The sequence below is a fragment of the Anas platyrhynchos genome, chromosome 5 (assembly GCF_047663525.1).
Source record: "Anas platyrhynchos isolate ZD024472 breed Pekin duck chromosome 5, IASCAAS_PekinDuck_T2T, whole genome shotgun sequence".
Classification (NCBI taxonomy): domain Eukaryota; kingdom Metazoa; phylum Chordata; class Aves; order Anseriformes; family Anatidae; genus Anas; species Anas platyrhynchos.
In genome coordinates this window covers 32,641,444-32,661,827 of record NC_092591.1, presented here as the reverse complement: position 1 = coordinate 32,661,827, position 20,384 = coordinate 32,641,444, and the positions used below count along the sequence as shown (strand labels likewise).

The window sequence follows — 20,384 nt, the reverse complement described above, 5'->3', positions numbered from 1 at the left end:
CAGCCGCCGCGCATGCACGGCCCGCCCAGCGCCGGCCGCCCCATGGGTGCCGGGGCGGGGGTTTAAAGGCACGGAGGCGGCGGCGGTGGTGGCCCCGGTCCCGGGGGTGGCCCAGCAGGTGCGGGGCTGTGGAGGGGGTGGTGGGGTTGGGGGGTGGTTGTATCTGGTGGTGGTGTTACGGAGGGAGCGTGGGGTGGGGGGGACGTGGGGAGGTGTCCCAGGTGGGTGCCGGCAGGTGGGGTCCCTACAGCGGGCAGCAGGTGGAGACATTAATGGGGTGTTGGGGTGGGAGCCTGCCAGCCTCCTGTTCCCCTTCTAGCCCCTGTCCTTGCTCTGGGCTGCTGGGGCTGGAGGAAGGGAGGCGGTCAGAGCCACCCTGCTCCTTCCTGCACGCTATGGGTGTGAGGGACTCGCACAGCCCTGTGCGTGCTGCGCCTTTGCTGTGCCTAAGCGCCAACCCTCGCTTTGTAGGTGTGGGATGCACCTGGCTGCAGCCTGTTGCAGAAGAAGGGCCCACGCCTTTGCTCGGTCCTTCAGACCCTCCCCGAGCCGTGCTGCTGGGCTCAGCCGTGGCCGGACACCCTGTGCCGAGCCCGCCTGGCCCATGGCACGCCTGTGGTCAGTGCCCCCGAGCCACCCCACGGCAAACCTCATGGTCCAAAGGTCAGCAGCTGCACGGCTCCCTGCTGGAGCACGGCGCCTTTGAGGGAGCGCAGGGCGGGCAAGGAGGGTGTTCTGCAGCCTCCCGAGTGCAAACAGAGCTCCGCCAAGCTTCCCCTCCTTCCTCCTGGCCGCTTACCTCCGCACAATGGGCGCACTGTCTGCCTGCGGCTTCCACCGCGAGGGTTACGGCTGCACAGGCAGGCGCTTTATCCTTTCTGATCTTTTTTCCCCCCCCCTTCCCCAGAGGGTTTGTTTTCTGGCAGGCTGAGTTCGTGAAGGGCACGAGGCACTGCTGGCAAACAGTCTGGTGCTAAAGAAAACTTTGTAGTCAGAATTGCGTGGGTTAGACCCAGCTTTCCATTCGCATGTCATGTTACTACCTGTGAGCTGCTCTGACACTCATGGTGGCGGAGCTGCTAGTGTGTGTGTCAAAGTGGGGTGGGACAGCACCTGAAGCCCGTGATGGGGACCGGCAGAGCAGCCTGTTCACAGTAGGCATACGCACTGCCGATGACTCTAGGGGCATATCCAGTGCCGCCTGCCGGAGCTGCTGCCCTTCAAGGAGAAGTGCTGGCCCTGCCAGACAGCAATCTGAGAGCCGGCTGCTGAGGAGGCTGCCAGAGACACCTTGTCCACAGCCAGAGGTGAAGCCTGATGCACAAAGTCCTTGGGCTACTCCGAACAGCATCGCTAGATAGTGCAGCTCTTTCCCCTAATGAGAAGCTTTTTGGCAGACGATTCCTCTTTCCTCCTCTTCCCTCCCTGTCCCGTGGCTCCCTCCCATCCGCTGGCTGGCCTGTCCGCCTTTCTGCTGGTGTCCCTCCTGCAGTGAGCAAGTTTGGAGGACAGTTTGGGAAGCATCACGGTGCCTTTTTATGGTAAATAAGCTGCAAGGGAGCACTGTAGGAGGGGCAGCTTCTCAAAGCTGCTGGGAGCCCATGAACTTGGGCAAGACTTCAACTGCCTTGGCTCATGGTGCCCATTGCAGGGGTAGGAGGTGAAAGGCTGGGTGAAGGGGCTGGTTTCTCTCCTGCCTGTACCTGGAAAGATCCCTGAGCCACTCCTTTCCTAGCACTTACTGGTCAGGGTGACAAAGGCTGGTGCTTACTGGAAGCCCCCTGGCTGTAAGTGAGGCCAAATGGTCTCTCTGCTCTGATGAGGGATGCGGGCTCAGCAGTAACAGCAGGAAAAGAAGCACACCAGAACAGCACACGCTCTGCCAGCCCAGCAGCAGGTGCCGTGCTGAAGTCCAGCTTGCCTGGCTGCCAGCATCTCGCTCTTGGCTCAGGTCTGCAAAGACTGCACCGTGTGTGGGCAGGCTGACCCCAGGCAGGGAGTTGCAGTGGGTCTAAGGCAGCTCATCCTACAGAAACCTTGCTCAAACCGTGCCTAGTGCAGGCCTTGCAGTGTGCTGGGCCAGGGGAAGAGCTTGGCAGCATGAGGCCTGGGGGCCTGCCTCCACCTTCCTGCCCTGGTCAGCCCCATGCTGTGGCGTATTGGCCTGTTTTCTTTGCTTCTGGGTGAGCTCAGCCAAGCCTTTGGGATGGCTGGGGTTAAACTGTGACTAGCTCCAATTAAGTTGTGACCTGTGGGCTGATGTATGTACAGAGTATTTTAGTCCCTGACACATGAGCCCTGCCTAGAATGGAAGGCCCGATGCACTCAGGGTGTCTCACTGGAGGCCAGCACCTTTCAGGAGAGCCTCAATTCTCTGCCGAAATGAGGAGACGAGGGCAGGGAACCGCACCAAGCTCCAAGTGTGGCACTGCTGGGGGTGGCTGCTCACATCCCTGATCTTTTACAGCCCCCTTGGGGCCCAGAAAGGCAGCAGCTAGCAGGGGATGTTGGCAGTTGTCGTCCTCGAGTTCCTGAAGTGCTGCTGACAGGTCTATTGCTTGAAGCAGTAGTCTGTGGGGAAGGGAAACCCAGGTCAAACAAGCTGAAGTATGTGTGTGGGGAGAGGGGGTTGAATGGGCCTTTTGACTTGGGGGCATTTTCTTGCTGTTCTGTCATGGTGCCACTGCCCTCCCCAGCTTAGCTGAGGCCGCAAGAGAGGCTCTGTGGCTTCCCAGGAGGAGCAGCATGTCTGGCAACGTGTGTGGAGCCCTGCTGTGAGATCCCGACCGCCTCCTGCCTTTTCCAGCAAGCTGTTTAGGGCTCTGGGCTGCTGCTCGGATAACTCCCCTCTCTGATTCACTTGGCAACGTGCAGCCTCTCCCGTAACATCCCAAATCTGCCTGCACTCCAGGCTGGGACGCGATATCTTTTAATAACCATGTGATGCAGCTGGAAAAAACTTCTGGACACGCAGTTCTCTGGCGGCCCGGGTTAATGGACACACTTCAAGGGAGAGATTCGGCCGGCTCCCCGGGCGCTGAGGGAGGCGGTGCTGCTGCGGTAGGGTGAGCAGGGCAGCTGCTGGTGGCCTGCAGCAGATGCGGGCTGTGCCCTGGAGGTCAGGCTCTCGCCACGTCTCCGCGGGGAGTTTGCTTTCTGTTGGCAGGGCTGGGGAGGATCCCGGCGGGCAGTGCTGCCTTGTGTGGCAGACACGTGCCCGGCTCTCCCCGCTCGGTGCCACCCCTGCTGAAGGTGCCTTTGGTATCCAGCCCTCAGCTGTTGCAACGCCACGGCCGTGCTCCGGGCAGCTTCTGCTTCCTAGTCCAGGTGGGTGCCAGAGGCTTGACTCTTACCTGCTGAGCTGACCCCTGTAAACGCAGGGCTCTGGGAACGCCTGAGGGAGGGCTGTGACTGCAAGGGGACCTGGGCCAGGCTGTTTCTGCATCCTGACTCCTATCCCCTTCCCTCTATCCCAGAAATATCCCTGTTCCAGGTCCCCCCCTCCAGACGCTTTAGGTCTGAGGTGTGAGCTGACAGATCAGAGTGGGGATGATGGAGGAGATGTCTCATTACTGACGTGCAGGGTTCCCTCCTCTGTCACTGGCTGCCACCTCGTAGCCAGATACCACGGGAGACCTGCAGAGGCATCAGGCTTTGCTGCTACAGGAGGGTTTTGCTGGGCAGTGGTGCTGTATTTCTTCACTGGAGTTGCTGGGTTTTACTGCTCAGGTGGAAGCTGTTGTGCTGTTGTTATTACCAGCCCTTGTTGGGACTGATGATGCCTACCTGGTTTCGTGTTGTGCTGTGCCAGACTGACCTGGGGTTTGCTATGGATAGAGAGGAGCAGTGGGTGCTGTGGTGGAGGGCTCACTGCGCACTCACTGCTCTGTTCAGGGTTGTAAAGCAGGTGGAGCAGACCAGAAAGTTGTTTTGGCACATGGTTTGAAGATGCTTATCCATCCAAGCAGGCGGGTATGGGGTGCGTGTGCCCAGCCCCATGGGAGCCAGAGGGAAGAGGTGCACTGGGTGTGATCCCAGCATGGGAGGAGTGGTGTGTGCAGGCTTCTTGGCTCCCAGCAGTACAAGTGGCTTGGTGGGTTTTGTCTGCTCTCTCTCTGCCTTTATCTTGTCTCTCTCCGGGCTGTGCGTCTATCTGGACAGGCTCTTGACCCACCCCTGGGACTGCCCAGGGTATGCTGCAGGGGCTCGGGTTACTGGACGTGATAGTTAATCCCCTCGCTGCCTTCCAAGCTCAACACTTGCTGCTGCTGTCATCTGGGAGGGGGCCAGGGAACTTGTCTTCCTCACCCGGCTCCTTCTCAAGAGTTGGTGTGAGGACTTGCCATGGAGCATCCCAGAAGTGCTGGCAAAGCCACAGCCACTGTGCTGAGTGTGTGGGGACGTGCTGCAGGATGGGGCACTGATCTGCAGCACTCAGATATTCTCCCATGGGCTGGTTGGGTAGCCTCAGGCGATGCTGAGCTCTGCTTTGGAGCAAGCTGGAGGAAAGGGAGAGGATCAAGGTGCTGGGTGGTGCTACTTATGATTTATATCCCTCTTGGCTGTGCCACGGCCTGGCCCCCAGCTCTCTTATCCAGTAGCTCTTCATGTGACTTTGTCTTTCAGGTTTCAGGCGACAGCAAGCTGCAAAACCCTCAAGTAGTACAGCTGGGATGTGCTCTCTGCCCCTCAGGTTGAGAATCCCCAGTTAGAGGGTGATCCTCAGCCACCGCCAGGCCCTGCCAGCTTCTCCAGCCATTCCTGGGTACCCCTGCAACATTGGCAGCCTCCAAAGGTTGGTTATCTGTCTTGCTGAGTAGACGTGTTACTTGTGCTCTCTTCCCTTCTTAGTGTTTCTGTATCCAAATTGGTAAACTGGGGATAATTGCATGGCACTGCGGGCTGCCTCCTTACTGGATGTGTGGTGTTTGGGACCAGTGGGGAGGCTCTGGAGGAAACACTGATGCTTGTAAGCCCTTGTGGGCCAGCTCTTGCGGGGAAATACCAGATTCCTGTAGGAATCATTGGAATAAAGCGTGGTCCCATCTCCGTGGCTGTTTGTTTCAGTTGAACTTCCCTTGAATGTGTGCATCTGGATCCTTCTCACCCAACCCTAGTGTGGTCTAGTGCTTGTTTCTAGTCTAGTGGGCAGCCAGTGACTGGGACTGGGGCTGAGGAGCAAGGTCTCTGGGCCAAGGGAAACGTGAAGACCCTCTTCTGAAGGCTGAGAGCTTGTGCTAGTGTTGTTCTGCTCCAGCAGCTCCTTTTCCCTCTGTCCCTTACACCAGGGGTTTCTGTGGGGCCACTGTTCTCAGCGGCTGCCTCTCCTCCACCCCTCATTAGTGCAGGGCTTGGCATGCCAGCGGGAGGGGGCCTCAGCATGTCTGTGCCTTGATCGGATTTGTCAAGGCTCCTTCCCTTTTCTTCCTGTTCATTGAGGGCTGAAACAAAGCAAACAGAAGAGAGGAATTCCAAAGAATAGGAGCGAGGGAAGAGAGGAACGCGGGAGTGACAGCCTGCCCCGGCACCCCCCTTGGTGTGGTGGGGCAGCGCGGGGGGCAGAGCGTTTTTGGAGACGAAACCTTCCCCGTTCCCAGCCGTGCCACCAGCTCGTGGTTATGTGGGGCAGCCCAGAGAGCCTCTGACCCCGCTGCCTGGGTAGTTTTTCCTGCTGAGGCTGTCCCTGCTGCGTGCCACAGCGAGGAGCGGGGCTCGGGCCTGCTGCCTCCTCTCAGCGTAGGCACGTGGGCCCCAGCAGAGCTCGAGGGAAACGTTATGTGAGCTGCTTTGTTTGTCATGGGCTGTGATAAAAGGCTTCCCTCTTTACCTGTGCCAGGAAGGTTTCTCCTGCCAGGGAGCCCCTAATGGGCGCAGCACAGAGCTGAACGTGCTGTGTGGGTGCCAGGGCAGTGAGGCACCAGCCCCTCCCAGCCTGGGGCCAGATAAGCGCTGGAACAAGGCACTTCTGTGTGGCCGGGTCTGGGAAGAGGAGACATAAATGTGGCTTGGAGCTCATGTGGCTTCCCAGGAGGCAAATGAACTTGTGAGGCTGCCTCAGGTAAAGCTTCATCCTGTCTTACAGCCCCTCGCTCCCTCCCCTGCTACCCCCAGGACATGGTGCAGGTTCCTCTGCAGCCTGCCCTCAGCCCCGCTATGCTGCCTCGGGGAGGAGGCAGGATGTGAAGCAGTCCTGCCTGCACTTGAGGTGAAATACGTCCCCACCGGTGACCCCCCTGCCTTGCATTTAAGCCACAAGGAATCTTAAGCCACAGCCTCTGTTCCCTTTCCTTCTTCCTCCTTGTTCTACCCCTTCTGGCAAACTCTGCGCTCTGTGGTTTAATTAGAGAGCAAAGCAAAGTGCTTAGACTCTAAAAGGTACAGATTAGGGGGTTACTAATCCTTTTCCTCAATGGGTGCTCGCATCCTGTCCGGTCAGTTATCAGCCTTCTTTCCCTGAAGTGGAAACTTGGCCACGCTTGAGACCTCTCCCGCTCTTCTTGCTTGTGGCACAAGAGGAAGAAGGGGGACAGGGAGAAGGCGGAGGGAGGTGAGTTGTGGGCTTTGGCACTTCTCAAGGTGGACTTATAGGCAGCACTGGCTGTCTTCATTTCTTGTGCCCTGGCTGTCTTGGGTGTTGCAGGAGCAGTAAAGCGAGGGGTTGTGATTTTCCTGCTTGCTGTTTGTCCTCCAAAGCAGTTCCGCCAGGCTTTCATGGTTGGCAGCAGAAAGCTTTCCTTAATGTTTTTTTTGAGTGCTGTTTTCCTCTTCTGACAGGAAAAAAAAGCAACACTTTCGGGCAGAGGAAGCAACTCCTTCCCGGCACGTGTGTGTTTATATGCTGGATGATTTGTTCTGGGTCTTGTGCTTTCCCTGTGTGCGTACACCTCTCCCTGTGTTCCCAGCTGTCAGTCCTGCACTCTTACTGCCCGCATACACCCGAGTGAGCCGTGCTGCAGCACTGTGATCCCTGTGCTGCTGAAAGCTCAGGGCTACCTGCTGGGAGCAGGAGGCTGGTATCTGGCAGGGCTGTGTGAGGTTAGTGGCTTCCTCGTCTGTGGAGGATGAGGACATCTTTATAGGACAGATGCTGTCAGTGTGAAGGGGAAGGCTGAGTGCTTCCTGCTCCACATGGAGGCACTGGCAGGGAGGACAGGGGTATGGCTTGGAGGGATGAGATGTCCTGAGGGTAGGAGGGGAATTCGACCCTGATGGTCACCGAGTGGGCTGTGCTCTCATCTGTCCCACTCCTGGTGTGGGCTGGGTATTGCAGAGGTTCCAGCGGTTTGCAGAAGATGTGAGCTTTAATCCTGAGTTTATCTGTCACTTGGTTGGGTCAAGGCATGTTGCTTCCTCCCTGCCTTTGTCCCCTGCTGTTGAGGTTCAGGATTTGGCTCAGCAGTGTGAGGAACACAAGGGATGGAAAGACAGTGAGCACCAGGATGAGGTGAGGAGGAGTGCTGGAAAGGCTCAACACGGCGTTTGGCTACTGGGAGCATTTTTCCTTCTCCCCATGGCTCTGGGAACCACCTTCCCATCCTATTGTTCCTATCCATTGCTTCCTCAGTTGCCAGTTTGCAAAATGCCGGCTGTGCTTTTTTGCAGATAAGTTAGCAGTCTCAGCCTGACCAACAGCTCTGCCTCCAGTGTCAGAGCCCATTTGCAATGCGTAAGCATCTCTGTGGCTCAGGTATCACTCCAGGGCTATAAAGTGCCCAGGGCGCTCTGACTGGTACTACTGCTGCTTGGACTTCTTAACAGCCTCCCTCAGGGCAGGGCAGAGCCTGCCCTGAGCCATCCCGATTTGCTATTTATAGTGCAGTTGTTCCATTCTTCTGTGGACGAGCTCTGCTTTCAGCCCTGTTTGGACACTGAGGGCATCAATGCCAGGAATAGCTCTGGGCAAGGAAGATGCGAGTGGCTGCTCGAACGCAGCTCCCAGTTTGGGCCAGTCTCTAGTTGAAGAGGCCAGGCTGTGTCTGTGCTTCTCACCCTTTGCTCGCGCTGTGCCCTGCTGTCCTTCCTCCAGGCAAGTGCCCTCTGGAGGGCTCGAACTGAGCTCTGAACAGAGCCTGCAGTGCAGGAAACATCAGCACCGACCTCAGCACTGCTGCCTGGGCAGAGCTACTCCGTCCCTTCGGCGTGTGATGCTCGCAGCTTGTCTGGAGAGCAGAACCGAGCAGGTAATTAATTGCTTGATTTAGTGCCCAAAATGAAAAGCTGGAGGAAAAGAAAAAAAACACACACACAACCCAGTTTGAGGTACCTTTTTATCTTTTAAATGTAGCACAGCTCAATTTCAGGCAAAACAATGCAAAATGAGACTTTTTGCTTGGAAAACAAAGCATTTTGTTCTTGTCCAAAACTTGTCGTGAAGCAGCAGATAGCTCTGAGCTGTCTGGAAAAGGCAGTTTTCAATCAATAACTACTCAGCTGAAAACACTCACCCTGCTCTGCGGGTGACGAGGCACTGGAGGCACCTGGGGGCCTGGCTCAGAGCCCTGCCCCTGGCATTTTCTTGGGGCTGTGAGGAGGATAGTATAGTGCCTGTTGTGGGCTTTTCCAAGCAGCGTGCTGGTCCTGGGTGGCTGGGGTCACTTTGTCTCCTTTTTGCTGTAATTAACCTGGTGTTTTGCACGAGATGGCGCAGACTCCACAAACATCTGTAGGGGTTAAATCTAGTCAGATGTTGTTCATGCTCTCCCTTGTCCTGCTGGGGAGCAGCTCCTGGTGCAGGTTATTCGAGTGTTTCAGGGCAGAGGGAGATTTTGTAGGGGGGAATCTGCCAGCCTCTACCTTGGTGAGCAGGGAGAGGGCTGCACACACACGGACACTGCGAGCTGGAAACTTGAGGCATGGCTGTTTGGCTCAGTGACGTTCCCATCCCTTTGCTGTGTGGGACGTGAGTGGTGTGTGCTCCGGCTGTGCTGAGGGCAGAGCAGGAGCTGGAAGGGGGCTTGCTGCAGGCAGACTTGGACAGAAGCAGGAGCTGCCGACTGCTGACCCTGCTGTTACCTCTCAGCTCTGACCACAGGAACTGCGTCTGCTGCAAGCCCGCAGCAGCAGAAGTGTCAGGAAATGGCCGGGGTGAGCAGGTTGCGGTGCCTGGGGCACGTCCGGAGACCAGGACACGGTGAACCTCCTGGCTTCAGAGCTGGCCATTAGCTGCAACACAGTCGTCAGCAGAAATGCAGATACTAGAAACCTAATCCCAACAGAGGGAAGGAAGTTGGAGACCAGCCCAAATGCTGCTCCTCTTCTGTATCAAGAGGCAGGCAGGGTCCTTCTGTCCCTTGTAGTGCTCCTGCAGGGAACCCAGGCCTAGCACGTGGAAGTGTGATCCAGACCGCTCTGTCCCACTGATTCCCCTGCGAGGGGAAATTAATTTGTCCTGTGATGGACAAATGCAGCACCCTGCTGCCCCGGTGTCCCCACAAGCGTGGTTGAGGGCTATTGTGCTTAGCTGGAGCGGGCTGCATCTCGCAGGGCCTCGTGATCGGCATCTCTGCCAAGAGGAGTCGCTCCCTGATGCCTTCCTGGGCTTTCAGATGCAGAGAGGTAAGCAGTGAGGCGTGTGCCCGTGTCAGACCCAGTCTGGACTTGCTGTTTTCCTCGTGCTCTGGGAGAGGAAAGGAAACAGTCTGGTGATGAAGGTCCCTGCTCTGACCAAGCTGGGAGCTTCAATTAACACCCTTCAGTGACCGCTCCCGTTCCCTGCGTGGCATGCTTTTCTCAGGAGAGCGTAGCTTTTTCTGTGTGACCTTTGTGGAGTAAAAAGCTGAACTCGTGCAGCTGCAGAACTGAGTAATGATAATCTCGTGGGCCTGGGAAGAACTTGATGCACAGGAGTGAGCCACAACTGAGGCACAGCTGGCTGCTGACCCAGGGAAATGTTGGTCTTAGCTGCAATTTTCTCTGCAGCTCGGTGGTGGCGGAGGGATGACGACACTTTCTTGGTTTACAGTCCGTGTTGTGGTGTCTCACTCCGTGGCTTGATCCCATTTCTAGAGTATGGGGGCTGCTTTGCCACAGCTTCTCTTTTCCAGTGAAAATGGAGGTGAAATTCTCACTGAAGTGTTGCTTATCATAAGACTGGGGGAAGGAGGGGTGGAGGGGTAATCCGGAGCATGGGTTTTTAATCCTGCTTTCCTAGCCAAATTCCTTTCCGCCTCTGTAAATTCCTGCAGCTGCTCTGCTCTGAACTGCTTGTGTGGTATCCCCGGGCTGGTGCAGCCCTCTTTGGGCAGAGTCACTTGGGTGACAGGGCAGGGAGATGACCACGAGCTGCATGTCACTGTGTCAGCTGTGTGCTGCTGCACATAGCTTACAGGTGACATGCTGAACGAGGGACCAGCCTGTCCCCTCCCATCTACTCAGAAAAGCAAAAGATCATCCCCTGTTGCCTCTCTTTGAAGTGTGGTGCCTCTTCTCTGCTCCTTGCTGGGGCCAGCCTGGCCACCTCTTCATTTGTAGTGCCTGGGGGGGAATGGGATGGTGGAGCAAGCCTTGGGCTGCCCTGTGACCTGTGCCAGCTCTCCCTAAGCTCTCACAGCTCAGCGGGCAGCTGCCGAGCCAAAATGAGGGGATGCTGTGGGAGCTCCCTATCACCCAGATATTGCCCTGGAGTCCCTGCAGACGGGGGAGTCCAGGTGGGAGGAGTGTGCCTGCTGGCAGCCTCTTCCAGCAAGAGACCGGCCTTAGGGACACGGAGCCTCTCATCCCATGTGCCACGGTCCCCATCCCTGCTGAAGCAGAAGCAGGAGCTGCCCTGCTCCTGGGGAGAGCACAGCTGGGAGAAGCATGGGGGAGGGAAGGAAGGAGGGAGGCCAACCTGCTGCGGACAGCACTTCTGCCCCGCATCCTTGTGCAGGGGTTGGAAATGGAGAGCAGCGGTATTGGGAAACCTCTCATCTTACCGCTGGCAGCGCTCGTCTGGCGCGAGCAAGGAGACAGCAGGGAGGGCAGGGGGCTGAGCGCGTGGGCTGGAGGGAGGGAAGAGCTGGATGGGGAAAGCAGGAGTGCTGTGGGGAGGCCAGCGCGTGTCCCACGCTGTGAGCAATGCCCCCTGCACAGTGCCACAGTCACCGGTCTGTGGGAGCCTCATCCAGCCCTGCTCTCCCCTTGCTGCGTGTTTAATGTTGCCCGGGGGAGGAGAGGCTGTGTAATTGCCTTCCTGCTGGCCATCTCCTCCCCACGGCCGTACAGACGTGATGGAAAGCACGAGGCAGGGACAGGACGGGTCCCCCTGACAGCCTGCTTTTGGCCCCACTGTCTCGGAGCGGGGCAGCCCGGGGGTTTCCTCGCGCTGCGGGGCTGGGCAGGGCAGAAAGGCGCTGTTAAGGTGCGACTGCCTGTTCCGACAGGGGCTCTGCAAGGACAGGCAAGAGCCGCCCGAGCGGGAGGTAAACGCATCTCCTGGGGCAGTGATTTCTGCTGCCTGGGTGGAGACCCAGCCCGCCCCAGCCCTGCAGCTCGGGGGCTGCTCTGTCTCCATGAGGCAGGCCCGTGCTTGCTGCTGCAGCTCGCCCTTTGCTGACGGGGTGGGGGGCAATTTGCGTTTCATCTCCGCTGCTATGCAGGCGGTTGCATCTCGATCCCTCCATGCTGGCGGTGGGGGCTGCCTCCCGCTGCACCCTGCCTGCTCCGGGCATCCTCCTGGGCTCCTGGCAGGGCAGGCGGAGGGCAGGGGCTCCTCCCTGTGCTCTGTCCCTTGGCTTTCCCCAGCCCTGGGGCCAGGCGCGGGGGAGCTGCAGGTAGAGGCAATCTCTGCATAGTTAGCATTCCCAGCCCCAGCCTCCCGCTCCTCCTGCTGCCATCCCTTCTGTGGGACTCTGTGCTCCTTGGGGAGCCCCGCTTCCCCAGCCTGGGGGGGGGGCTGGAGCAAGCCTGCCCTGCTCCTGGCTGCAGGTGGGCAGCTCTTCCATCCTTCGCGCACCTACAGCAGTGTTCACAGCTCGTCCTCATCATTCAGGCCACAGGTAGGATCTCCTCTCTCTCAGTAGCTAGGAGAGGTGCAGGGCAGCACCCCATCCTTGCCATGCTGGCCACACGCCCCATCTCTGCCAGCCAAGGTAGGCCCTGCTGTCTTCCAGCCCCCCCAGTGTCCTATGTGTGGACAAAACCTCCTGCACCTGCCCTGGGAGGGCAGGAGGCAGGTGTTGGACATGGGGTAATTAATCCTAACGCTGCCCTTACCGCAGCAAAGGAGGGGTACGTGAGGCCCCGGAGCTGGGAGTTGAGGGCAGATTTGTCCTGACTCACTTTGGGCAACTCCGTGCCCCTGGCGCTGGGGGCTCTTGAGTAGCAAGCGAATTTAATCTCGTCTTGTTTGTTCTTTCTTCCTCCGAAAGGGGGGCCAGCGCAGGGCGTGCGGGGGGGAGCTCGGGTTTGAGAGCGGGGAGGAGGGGGGGAAGTGTCAGATCTGAAAGGGAGGAGTAAAAAGAGGATTGGGAAAGGCAGACCCAGGAGGGAGCTGCAGCAGCGGGCTGTGAGCCGGCTCAGGAGGCGCTGGGAGGAGGAGAAGGGGAAGGCAGGTAAGGAAATCGCTGCCTGGGGGGCAAGCGAGAGGCCAGGTGAGGAGGGCTGGGGGTGCTACGGAGGGGATGGAGTCCTTGGGTGCCTCCCCGGGGTCTCTGCCAGTGGTCCTGCTGCTGCTCCTGGTCTCCTTCTGTCCCCTAAAGCTGCCGTCCCAGTAGTGTGCTCACATGCAGGGGGTGCAGTTCCCTACAGGGAGGGCCCATGGGGCTGCAGACGAGTGGGGCAGGGAGGCTAAAGGGGCCAGCAAGAGCAGCTGGGGTGTTGCTGTGTGCCCCCAGCCTGTCCCTCCTTTGTTGGCACTCAAGTCGTATTTCCATCGATCGGCTTCTCAGCCCTTTTCCTCTTGTCCGGGGGCTGCCTAGGCTGGCCCGGGTGGTGGTGCCCTCCCAGCCCTGCCTCGGCCCCAAGCCCCAGCGGCCCCTCAGCCATCTGCACATCAATGGGCTATGGGGTTTACACCAGGGGGAGCAGACCCTAATCCGCCCCATTCATCGGGAGGCAGCGCGGGCTTTTGTGGGGGCTTTTGTGGCGCCGCCAGATGCGGGGCCAAGGGCAGGGGCTGGGGCTCCTGCTGGGGCAGGCAGGGGAGGCTGGCTGCTCACCCACGGGTTTTTTGCTTCATGGGGCCCTCATGTGCCCTGCACAGCTGGCTCTTGGGGTCAGGCAGGGCTTTCTGAGGCTATCTGCCCCCGTGTTTGGGTTGTTTCTCCTCAGGAGGTGGCGGACAACGTGGGTTTCCACCGCTTGCTCCCCACATGAAAAGGACAACTTGGGCATGGAGGACGGGGAGCCCTGTGTGGCCAGGGCACAGGTGGCTCCAGCTGTGTGTGTGGGGACAGTGGCGCTTCCCCCAGCCCAGTCAGCGGGCTGGGACGTGGGGACAAAGCAGGCAGCACGGTGCCATCCTGAGGCCAGCAGGGCAGGGGGCAGGCAGGGCGCTGGGGGTCCCATGGGCAGCAGATCCCGGGGGGATCCCTCCTGTTTTGCAGCTCCTGGCTGTGTTCGAGCTTCCCCCTTCTCAAACATGGAGTTTTTTGTGGGCTGTCTCACACCCTCACTGCCGCGGCCTCCTCCCCACGCAGGCCCCAGTTTCCAGTCACTCCTGCAGGGCCGGTGGCCATGCCCACGGTGTGGTGAGGGCACTGTGCCCAGGTCCCCACTGCCCCCACAGCTCCTGCAGCCCCTGGGCCTTGTGTCCCTTTAAGCCAGCACTCTGGGAAATGAGTTTCACCAAACTGCTCGGGATTTTCCCCAAAGTTTAGCCAGGGCGGGTAGCTGTGCTCAGCCCGGTGAGCAGAGGGGGAGGCGTTTGACCCACTGGGGACTTGGGGAAGGGACAAGGGACGCTGCCGGAGTTCCCCTACACCCTCTGGCAGGAGGGCTGGGAAGGCAGCCAGCGTCCCAAGCTCGGTCTCCTCGCTTATCTCCTCACGGGCCGGGCAGCACGGCTCGCCCAGCCCGGCCACGTCCTTGAGGCCGGTGTCTCAAGAGCAGTCCCGGCCCCTTCAGCCTGCAGAGGTGGTGGGGGAGGGCTCTGCTCTCCCTCTCAAGGGCAGGCAGCATTAACCAGCCCCGGCCCAGCGCAGCGGGGCAGGACGGCGTCTCCTCCCCTGGGAGCTCTCGTGCTCTCCCCTCAGCCCGTGGGATGGTGAGGAGTGAAATCACTCCTTCCCTCCTCCCCTTCATGCAGTTCCCCCCTCTGACGGCCATGGGGGTGGTGGGGCAGGTCTGGGGGTGTCCAGGTTCCCCAGCATGGGGAGGAGGATGCTGGCTGTGGGAGGGTGTCCCCGGAGAGCTGGGGGGCGTCCGTCCCCTCACAGCCCCTGCAGTCAGTCCGGGATAAGGACTGGGGGACGCTGAGGCACCCACATGAGGGCTGTGGGGCTGTCAGTGACTCCTCTTTCTGCTTCCCTGCCCCTCACAGGCTCTAGGATGCCGGGGCCAGCCGGGCTGGGCCTGCCCACCTGATCCTCAGCGCCCTGCTCCCACCAGCCCACCATGTTGCGCTCCTGGCGTGTGAAGCTGAAGCTGCTGCTCGCCACGGTGATCCTGGCCGTCCTCCTCTCCTGGCTCTACCTCTTCATGGGCAGCCTCGAATGTGAGTGGGCTCTCTGCCTTCTTCAGCTCAAGGGAAGCACAGGGTGGGCAGGGGATGCCAAGGCCTTGGGCGGGTCGCTCTGTGGCCTTGCAAGTTGCTGTGGGTGTACCTGGCCTCTAGGTTCCCAGGGACATCCTTGGGGTCTGGGGGAGCAGAGCTGTGACGTTGTCTGGACACGTGGTGTGTCCTAGGACCTCTCTGTTCAGGTTGGGACTTGGTCCCGCCATTCCCCCCAGTCCCTCCTTGGCTTAGCATCACCTCATCGACTTCCCCTTGCCACGACCAACGCACATCCCGCTCTGTGTCCACACAGATGGCCGCTTTCTCCTGCTGTCGCCATGCCTGGGCGAGCAGCCGAGCCGCGACGTGGAGCGGGAGGCGCTGGCCTTGCAGGTGCGCCGGGTGGAGGAGGAGAACCAGCAGCTCCGCCAGCAGCTTGGACGGGTGCAGGCAGACGGCAGCGACGGCAGCCCACCATGGGGGGCCTCTGCCGAGGATGGGTCCCCCCTCGGGGGTGAGAGGAGCAACCGCACAGCCTGTCCCAAGCAGCGGGTGGTGCACAAGTGTGAGGTGGGTGCCCGCGGCAGCACGGTGCCACGGCAGATGGGGGATGTCCGGCAGGAGGCCAGAGCCCTGGCTGAGCTCGGGAGGATCTGAAAGTCCTGTGCAGGGGGGGTCGGTCTGAAAAGCGCTGTGTTTGTCTCTGGGCAGCTCCTGCACGTTGCCATTGTGTGTGCCGGACACAACGCCAGCCGGGATGTGGTCACCCTGGTGAAATCCATCCTCTTCCACAGGTAACGGGGGTGTGCTGGGCCAGAGGCCTGCTGGTTTGGGGTTTGCAGATGAGCAATTCTGGAGGAGAGTCCTCCCTCTGCATCCCGTGTCATTGCTGGGGCTTAAAGGGACAGAAGGGTGGTTTGTTTCCCCCCAGGGGTGGCTTTTCTCCATGGGCCCTGGTTTCTGTCCCTTGGCAGGGGTGGGAGAGATGGGGACCACGTCTGCTTCTTCCTGCTGTGGTGCTGAGTGCCGCTGCATTGCCCTTGGCAGGAAAAACCCCCTCCACTTCCACTTCATCACGGACTCGGTGGCCCACCAGATCCTGCAGACGCTCTTCCAGTCCTGGATGGTGCCCTCTGTCCACGTCAGCTTCTACAACGCCGATGACTTGAAGGCAGGCACTTGATCCCCTCTGCACTCTCCCCCTTTTCTTTCCCAGCCAGGCACTTGGAGGGTCACAGGGGAACAGCAGGAGCGGCTGGGAGGAGGGGGGTACTTAACTCTTTTTCTACTGGTCCCACAACCCTGCTGGTTGCTCAGAGGCTCTGCCCCTCTGCTGGCCTCCTCTGCACGAGAACACAGCCATTGTGCCCGGGAAAGGAAGGGCGTGGCCATGCCCGGCCCTGAGACCGTGTCACCTTGCAGCCAGAGGTGTCGTGGATCCCCAACAAGCACTACTCCGGCATCTATGGGTTGATGAAGCTGACGCTTACCAAGGCGCTGCCCTCCAACCTCTCCAAAGTCATCGTCTTGGACACCGACATCACCTTCGCCACCGACATCGCTGAGCTCTGGGCCGTCTTTGGGAAGTTCTCTGGTGAGGACAGGGTGCCCGCAGGACCTGCTGGAGCTCTGGCCCACTGCCCGTCAGTGTGGTGGCGCTCATCAGCCACAGCACCAGTGCAATGGGTTTGCTTGGGCTCTCCAAACTTGCAGCGGGGCAGGCCACATGTGTGCCCCTCTTTTTCCTCAGATAAGCAGGTGATCGGGCTGGTGGAGAACCAAAGCGACTGGTATTTGGGCAACCTCTGGAAGAACCACAGACCATGGCCAGCCCTGGGACGAGGCTTCAACACGGGTGAGCATGGACTGCTGGGGTTGGCCCTGCACCTTGATGGGTCAGCATGTGGTGTGGGGAGACTGGGGAAGGCTGAGGTGAGGCAGGAGAGTCTGTGTGGGCACAAGGAGCTGCTGCAGTGTCCTGGAGGTTGTGTGGGTGGATGCACAGAAGCGGCATGCCCCAAAACTTGGAGGCACGCAGATTGCTGTGCTCTCTTGGTGACCCACTGCCCTCTGTCCTGGTACCCAGGGGTGATCCTGCTCTTGCTGGACCGCCTGCGTCGCCTGGGCTGGGAGCAGATGTGGCGGCTGACGGCAGAGCGGGAGCTCATGAGCATGCTCTCCACCTCGCTGGCCGATCAGGTAACGGCTCCTCCTCCAGGGTGGTCGGCTGTGCTGCGTTCCCTTAGCACTGCTGGCACCTGGGGACTGTGCTGGCTCCTTCATCCTCCTGTGCACTTGCCTTGCTCTCTCCTAGGACATCTTTAACGCGGTGATCAAGCAGAACCCAGCCCTGGTGTACCGGCTCCCATGCTTCTGGAACGTGCAGCTGTCTGATCACACCCGCTCAGAGCAGTGCTACACCGAGGTCTCGGATCTCAAGGTGGGTAGGTTGTGGTGCCTTTGAGATGGGGGCAGAACTGCAGGTTCTCCTGTTAGGGGCCCTGTGCTCTTCCTACTAGGAGACACAGTACAGGGCCTGAGGGACAGAATATGGGAGCTGGAGCCCAGGGGGAATCAGCATGGTGTCTGCGGTCCTGAGAAACTTTGGGTGCTGCTGCCTTCACCTCCACGGGGTGACGTGCTGCTGTCCCCAGGTAATCCACTGGAACTCGCCCAAGAAGCTGCGGGTGAAGAACAAGCACGTGGAGTTCTTCCGCAACCTCTACCTGACCTTCCTGGAGTACGATGGGAACCTGCTGCGCAGGGAGCTCTTCGGCTGTGCCAGCCTCCCCAGCCCGCCCAGCAACCAGGTGAAGCAGGCAGAGACCCCGAGCAGCTGCCCCTGCACGCCCTGGGTCTCCTGCTCTGCCTCACCTTTGCGGTGTTGCAGCTGCAGCAGGCGCTGGAGGAGCTGGACGAGGACGATCCCTGCTACGATTTCCGCCGGCAGCACCTCACGCAGCACCGCATCCACCTCTTCTTCCTGCAGTACGAGTTCCTGGCCCTCCCCAACCCCACTGATGTCACCCTTGTGGCCCAGCTCTCCATGGACAGGTACCTGCCAGTGGGGTTGGGGGGCAGTTGGGTTTCCCCCTGCGCTGCCTCTGGGGTGACTCCACGACTCTGAAGCTACCTGAGATCTCTCACATGGGCTCCTCACGCTGGAGCACTGCAGCAAGGAGCAGCACCCTGTGTTGGGGAACAGGAATTCCCTCCACTTTCCCCCAAAGCAGTCTCGGCTGGCACACGGCTTGCTGTCAGGCACCCTGTTCTGGGTCTGGCCGAGCTTCTGCTCACGCAGCGCCCTCTCCTTCACAGGCTGCAGATGTTGGAGGCCATCTGCAAGCACTGGGCAGGCCCCATCAGCCTGGCGCTGTACATGTCGGACGCGGAGGCCCAGCAGTTCCTGCGCTATGCCCAGGCCTCGGAGGTGCTGAGCGCCCGCCGCAACGTCGCCTACCACATCGTCTACAAGGAGGGGCAGTTCTACCCCATCAACCTCCTGCGCAACGTGGCCTTGGCCAACGCACAGACGCCATACGTCTTCCTGACGGACATCGACTTCCTGCCGATGTATGGCCTCTACGATTACCTCAGGTACGGGGCTCGCGGGAGGTGCCCTGGGCAGCAGTTCTTCACGTGCAGAAATGGTTGGGTTTGTGTTCAGCCATGTGATCCTGCTCTTGCTTTTGTCGGACAAGGGTGGATGAGGAAGGAGCAGTGGCTGTGAGAGGTGCCTTGTTCCTCATGTTCCTGTACTGCAGCACTGCAGGGTGTCTAAATTCATTAATACCCTTCTGGAGCCATGGAGGGGCTGAGAAAGGGGGCTGTGGCCACAGGTCATGGCAGGGAGGCCTCACACCCTTTCTACCACCACAGGAACTCCATCCAGCAGCTGGAGCTGCCCCACAGGAAGGCAGCTCTCATCGTGCCGGCATTTGAGACCCTGCACTACCGCCTGACCTTCCCCAAATCCAAAGCAGAACTGCTCTCCATGCTGGACATGGGCTCCCTCTACACCTTCAGGTAGGCCTGGAGCTGCCCCACCATCCAAGGGGCTCTCACGTCCAGTTTTGTACCCATGTGCCTTGGGGCTGTGGTGCAGCCAGGTCAGAGGATCTCTCGTTTCAGGGAGCTGCCGCTTTTCCTGGTGTCTCACTTCCCTCTCTCCTCACAGGTACCACGTGTGGCCAAAAGGCCATGCCCCGACGGACTACGCCAAGTGGCGGACAGCCACGGTGCCGTACCGCGTGGCGTGGCAGCCAGACTTCGAGCCTTACGTTGTAGTGAGGCGAGACTGCCCCAAGTACGACCAGCGCTTCGTGGGCTTCGGCTGGAACAAGGTGTCCCACATCATGGAGCTGGATGCGCAGGTGGGTGAGGGCGGAGGTGCTGGTGGGCAGCAAGGTGTCGGCACCGGAGCCGACGGTGACGCTTGCCGCTGTGCCCCCAGGAGTACGAGCTGCTGGTCCTGCCCAACGCCTTCATGATCCACATGCCCCACGCCCCCAGCTTCGACATCTCCAAGTTCCGCCTGAGCGCGGGGTACCGGGGCTGCCTGCAGACGCTGCGGGAGGAGTTCCACCAGGACCTGTCGCGGCGATACGGGGCGGCCGCGCTCAAATACCTCACCGCCGAGCGGAGCCTGTGACGCATGGGGACAGCGGGCGCAGGGCACGAGCAGCCAGCAGGAGAAGGGAGGGCGCAGGGCCTCCCTCCTGCCCCAGCCCACCTCATAGCCCTGCCCAGGGAGCCGAGCCGGCAGCAACGGGATGCCTGTAGATACGGGAGGATGCCATCTATGAGAACGGGCACTGCCTGTGGGTTAAGCTACTGCAGTGTGGCCAAGGGTTTGTCCAGAGCAGCAGCCTTCCTGTGTTATAGGGAGCTGCCACCGTGTCAGGGACTGCAGGGCCTGGTCCCCTCATCCCTTTTTTTAGCAGATGTGGAGTGACAGCCTTCATGGCTCGCCTCAGGCTGGGGCCTGGCTCCTCAAGAGGCCTGGGAGCTGCGCCTTTCCCTGCTCTGCCTCCCCTCTGCCGTCCCAGTTCCCAACCCTCCACACTCCCCCTGGAGCTTCGGTGAGGGGAGCTTCTGCCTTGGGAGGTGGGGGCCGGAGACCAGCAGGTGCTTTAAGCGAAAACAGGCTGAGCTGTGGGACAAACCCTGCAGCAATCAGGAGGGGTGGTATCGCATCGCAGTGGGCCAGCACTCGCGTGGAGGAATTCCTGGCAGGGACCACCCCGCGCCTCCCCGCTCTCGGCAGCGCAGAGGCTGCCATCGACAATCAGGGATGTGGCTGACACTGGAGGAGACCGTAGCTGAGCGCTGTGGCTGGATCCCCGCGCTGGGAGCAGCTTGGCTAGGCACTGCTCCGCGGCTCTCACACACTGGAGCACAGAGGATGCATCGCTTTCCTCACGCTATTTAAATTATTTAATACTTTTCTCCCAAGAATTAAATGATTAGGGTGTCGTGGGTGTTTTTAAATCCTTTCTTCCTTCTGGATGATTTTGCTGGTGGCACTGAAGGATCTCCAGGCCAGCTGCTGCTGCAGCCTCTGCTGTTCTCTTCTTAGCATTAGTCTGGGCTGCAGGAGCCAGATTGTGCAGGTGTGAAGATTTCCGTCCGTGGGGGGAGCGGCCAGGAGGAGCCATACAAATCGCATTGTCTGGAAAGGGCACAAGCGCCTCTTGCTTATTCTCTCTTTTTAATTTAATTTTTAAATTAAAGCTTTTTTATTCTTTTTCAT

General features: G+C 59.7%; 1 protein-coding gene across 7 annotated transcripts; it reads left to right on the top strand.

The window, feature by feature from the left end:
* The first annotated feature begins 12 nt into the window (after positions 1-12).
* Positions 13-20,383, top strand: LARGE2 (LARGE xylosyl- and glucuronyltransferase 2). 7 transcript variants are annotated; one of them, XM_072038719.1, is made up of 16 exons: positions 13-118; positions 4,627-4,795; positions 14,459-14,632; positions 14,946-15,202; positions 15,344-15,426; positions 15,680-15,796; positions 16,048-16,226; positions 16,383-16,487; positions 16,719-16,831; positions 16,947-17,072; positions 17,287-17,442; positions 17,529-17,686; positions 17,951-18,229; positions 18,512-18,658; positions 18,810-19,005; positions 19,086-20,383. In XM_072038719.1, the coding sequence occupies exons 3-16, from the start codon at positions 14,533-14,535 to the stop codon at positions 19,281-19,283; spliced, it is 2,214 nt and encodes a 737-aa protein (XP_071894820.1). In that variant the 5' UTR covers positions 13-118; positions 4,627-4,795; positions 14,459-14,532; the 3' UTR covers positions 19,284-20,383. The 7 variants fall into 7 exon arrangements, with proteins under 7 accessions (XP_071894820.1, XP_071894813.1, XP_071894818.1 ...); XM_072038712.1 differs by having other exon boundaries at positions 17,523-17,686; XM_072038713.1 differs by lacking the exon at positions 13-118 and adding an exon at positions 2,818-3,327 and having other exon boundaries at positions 17,523-17,686.
* The last annotated feature ends 1 nt before the right edge of the window (position 20,384 follows it).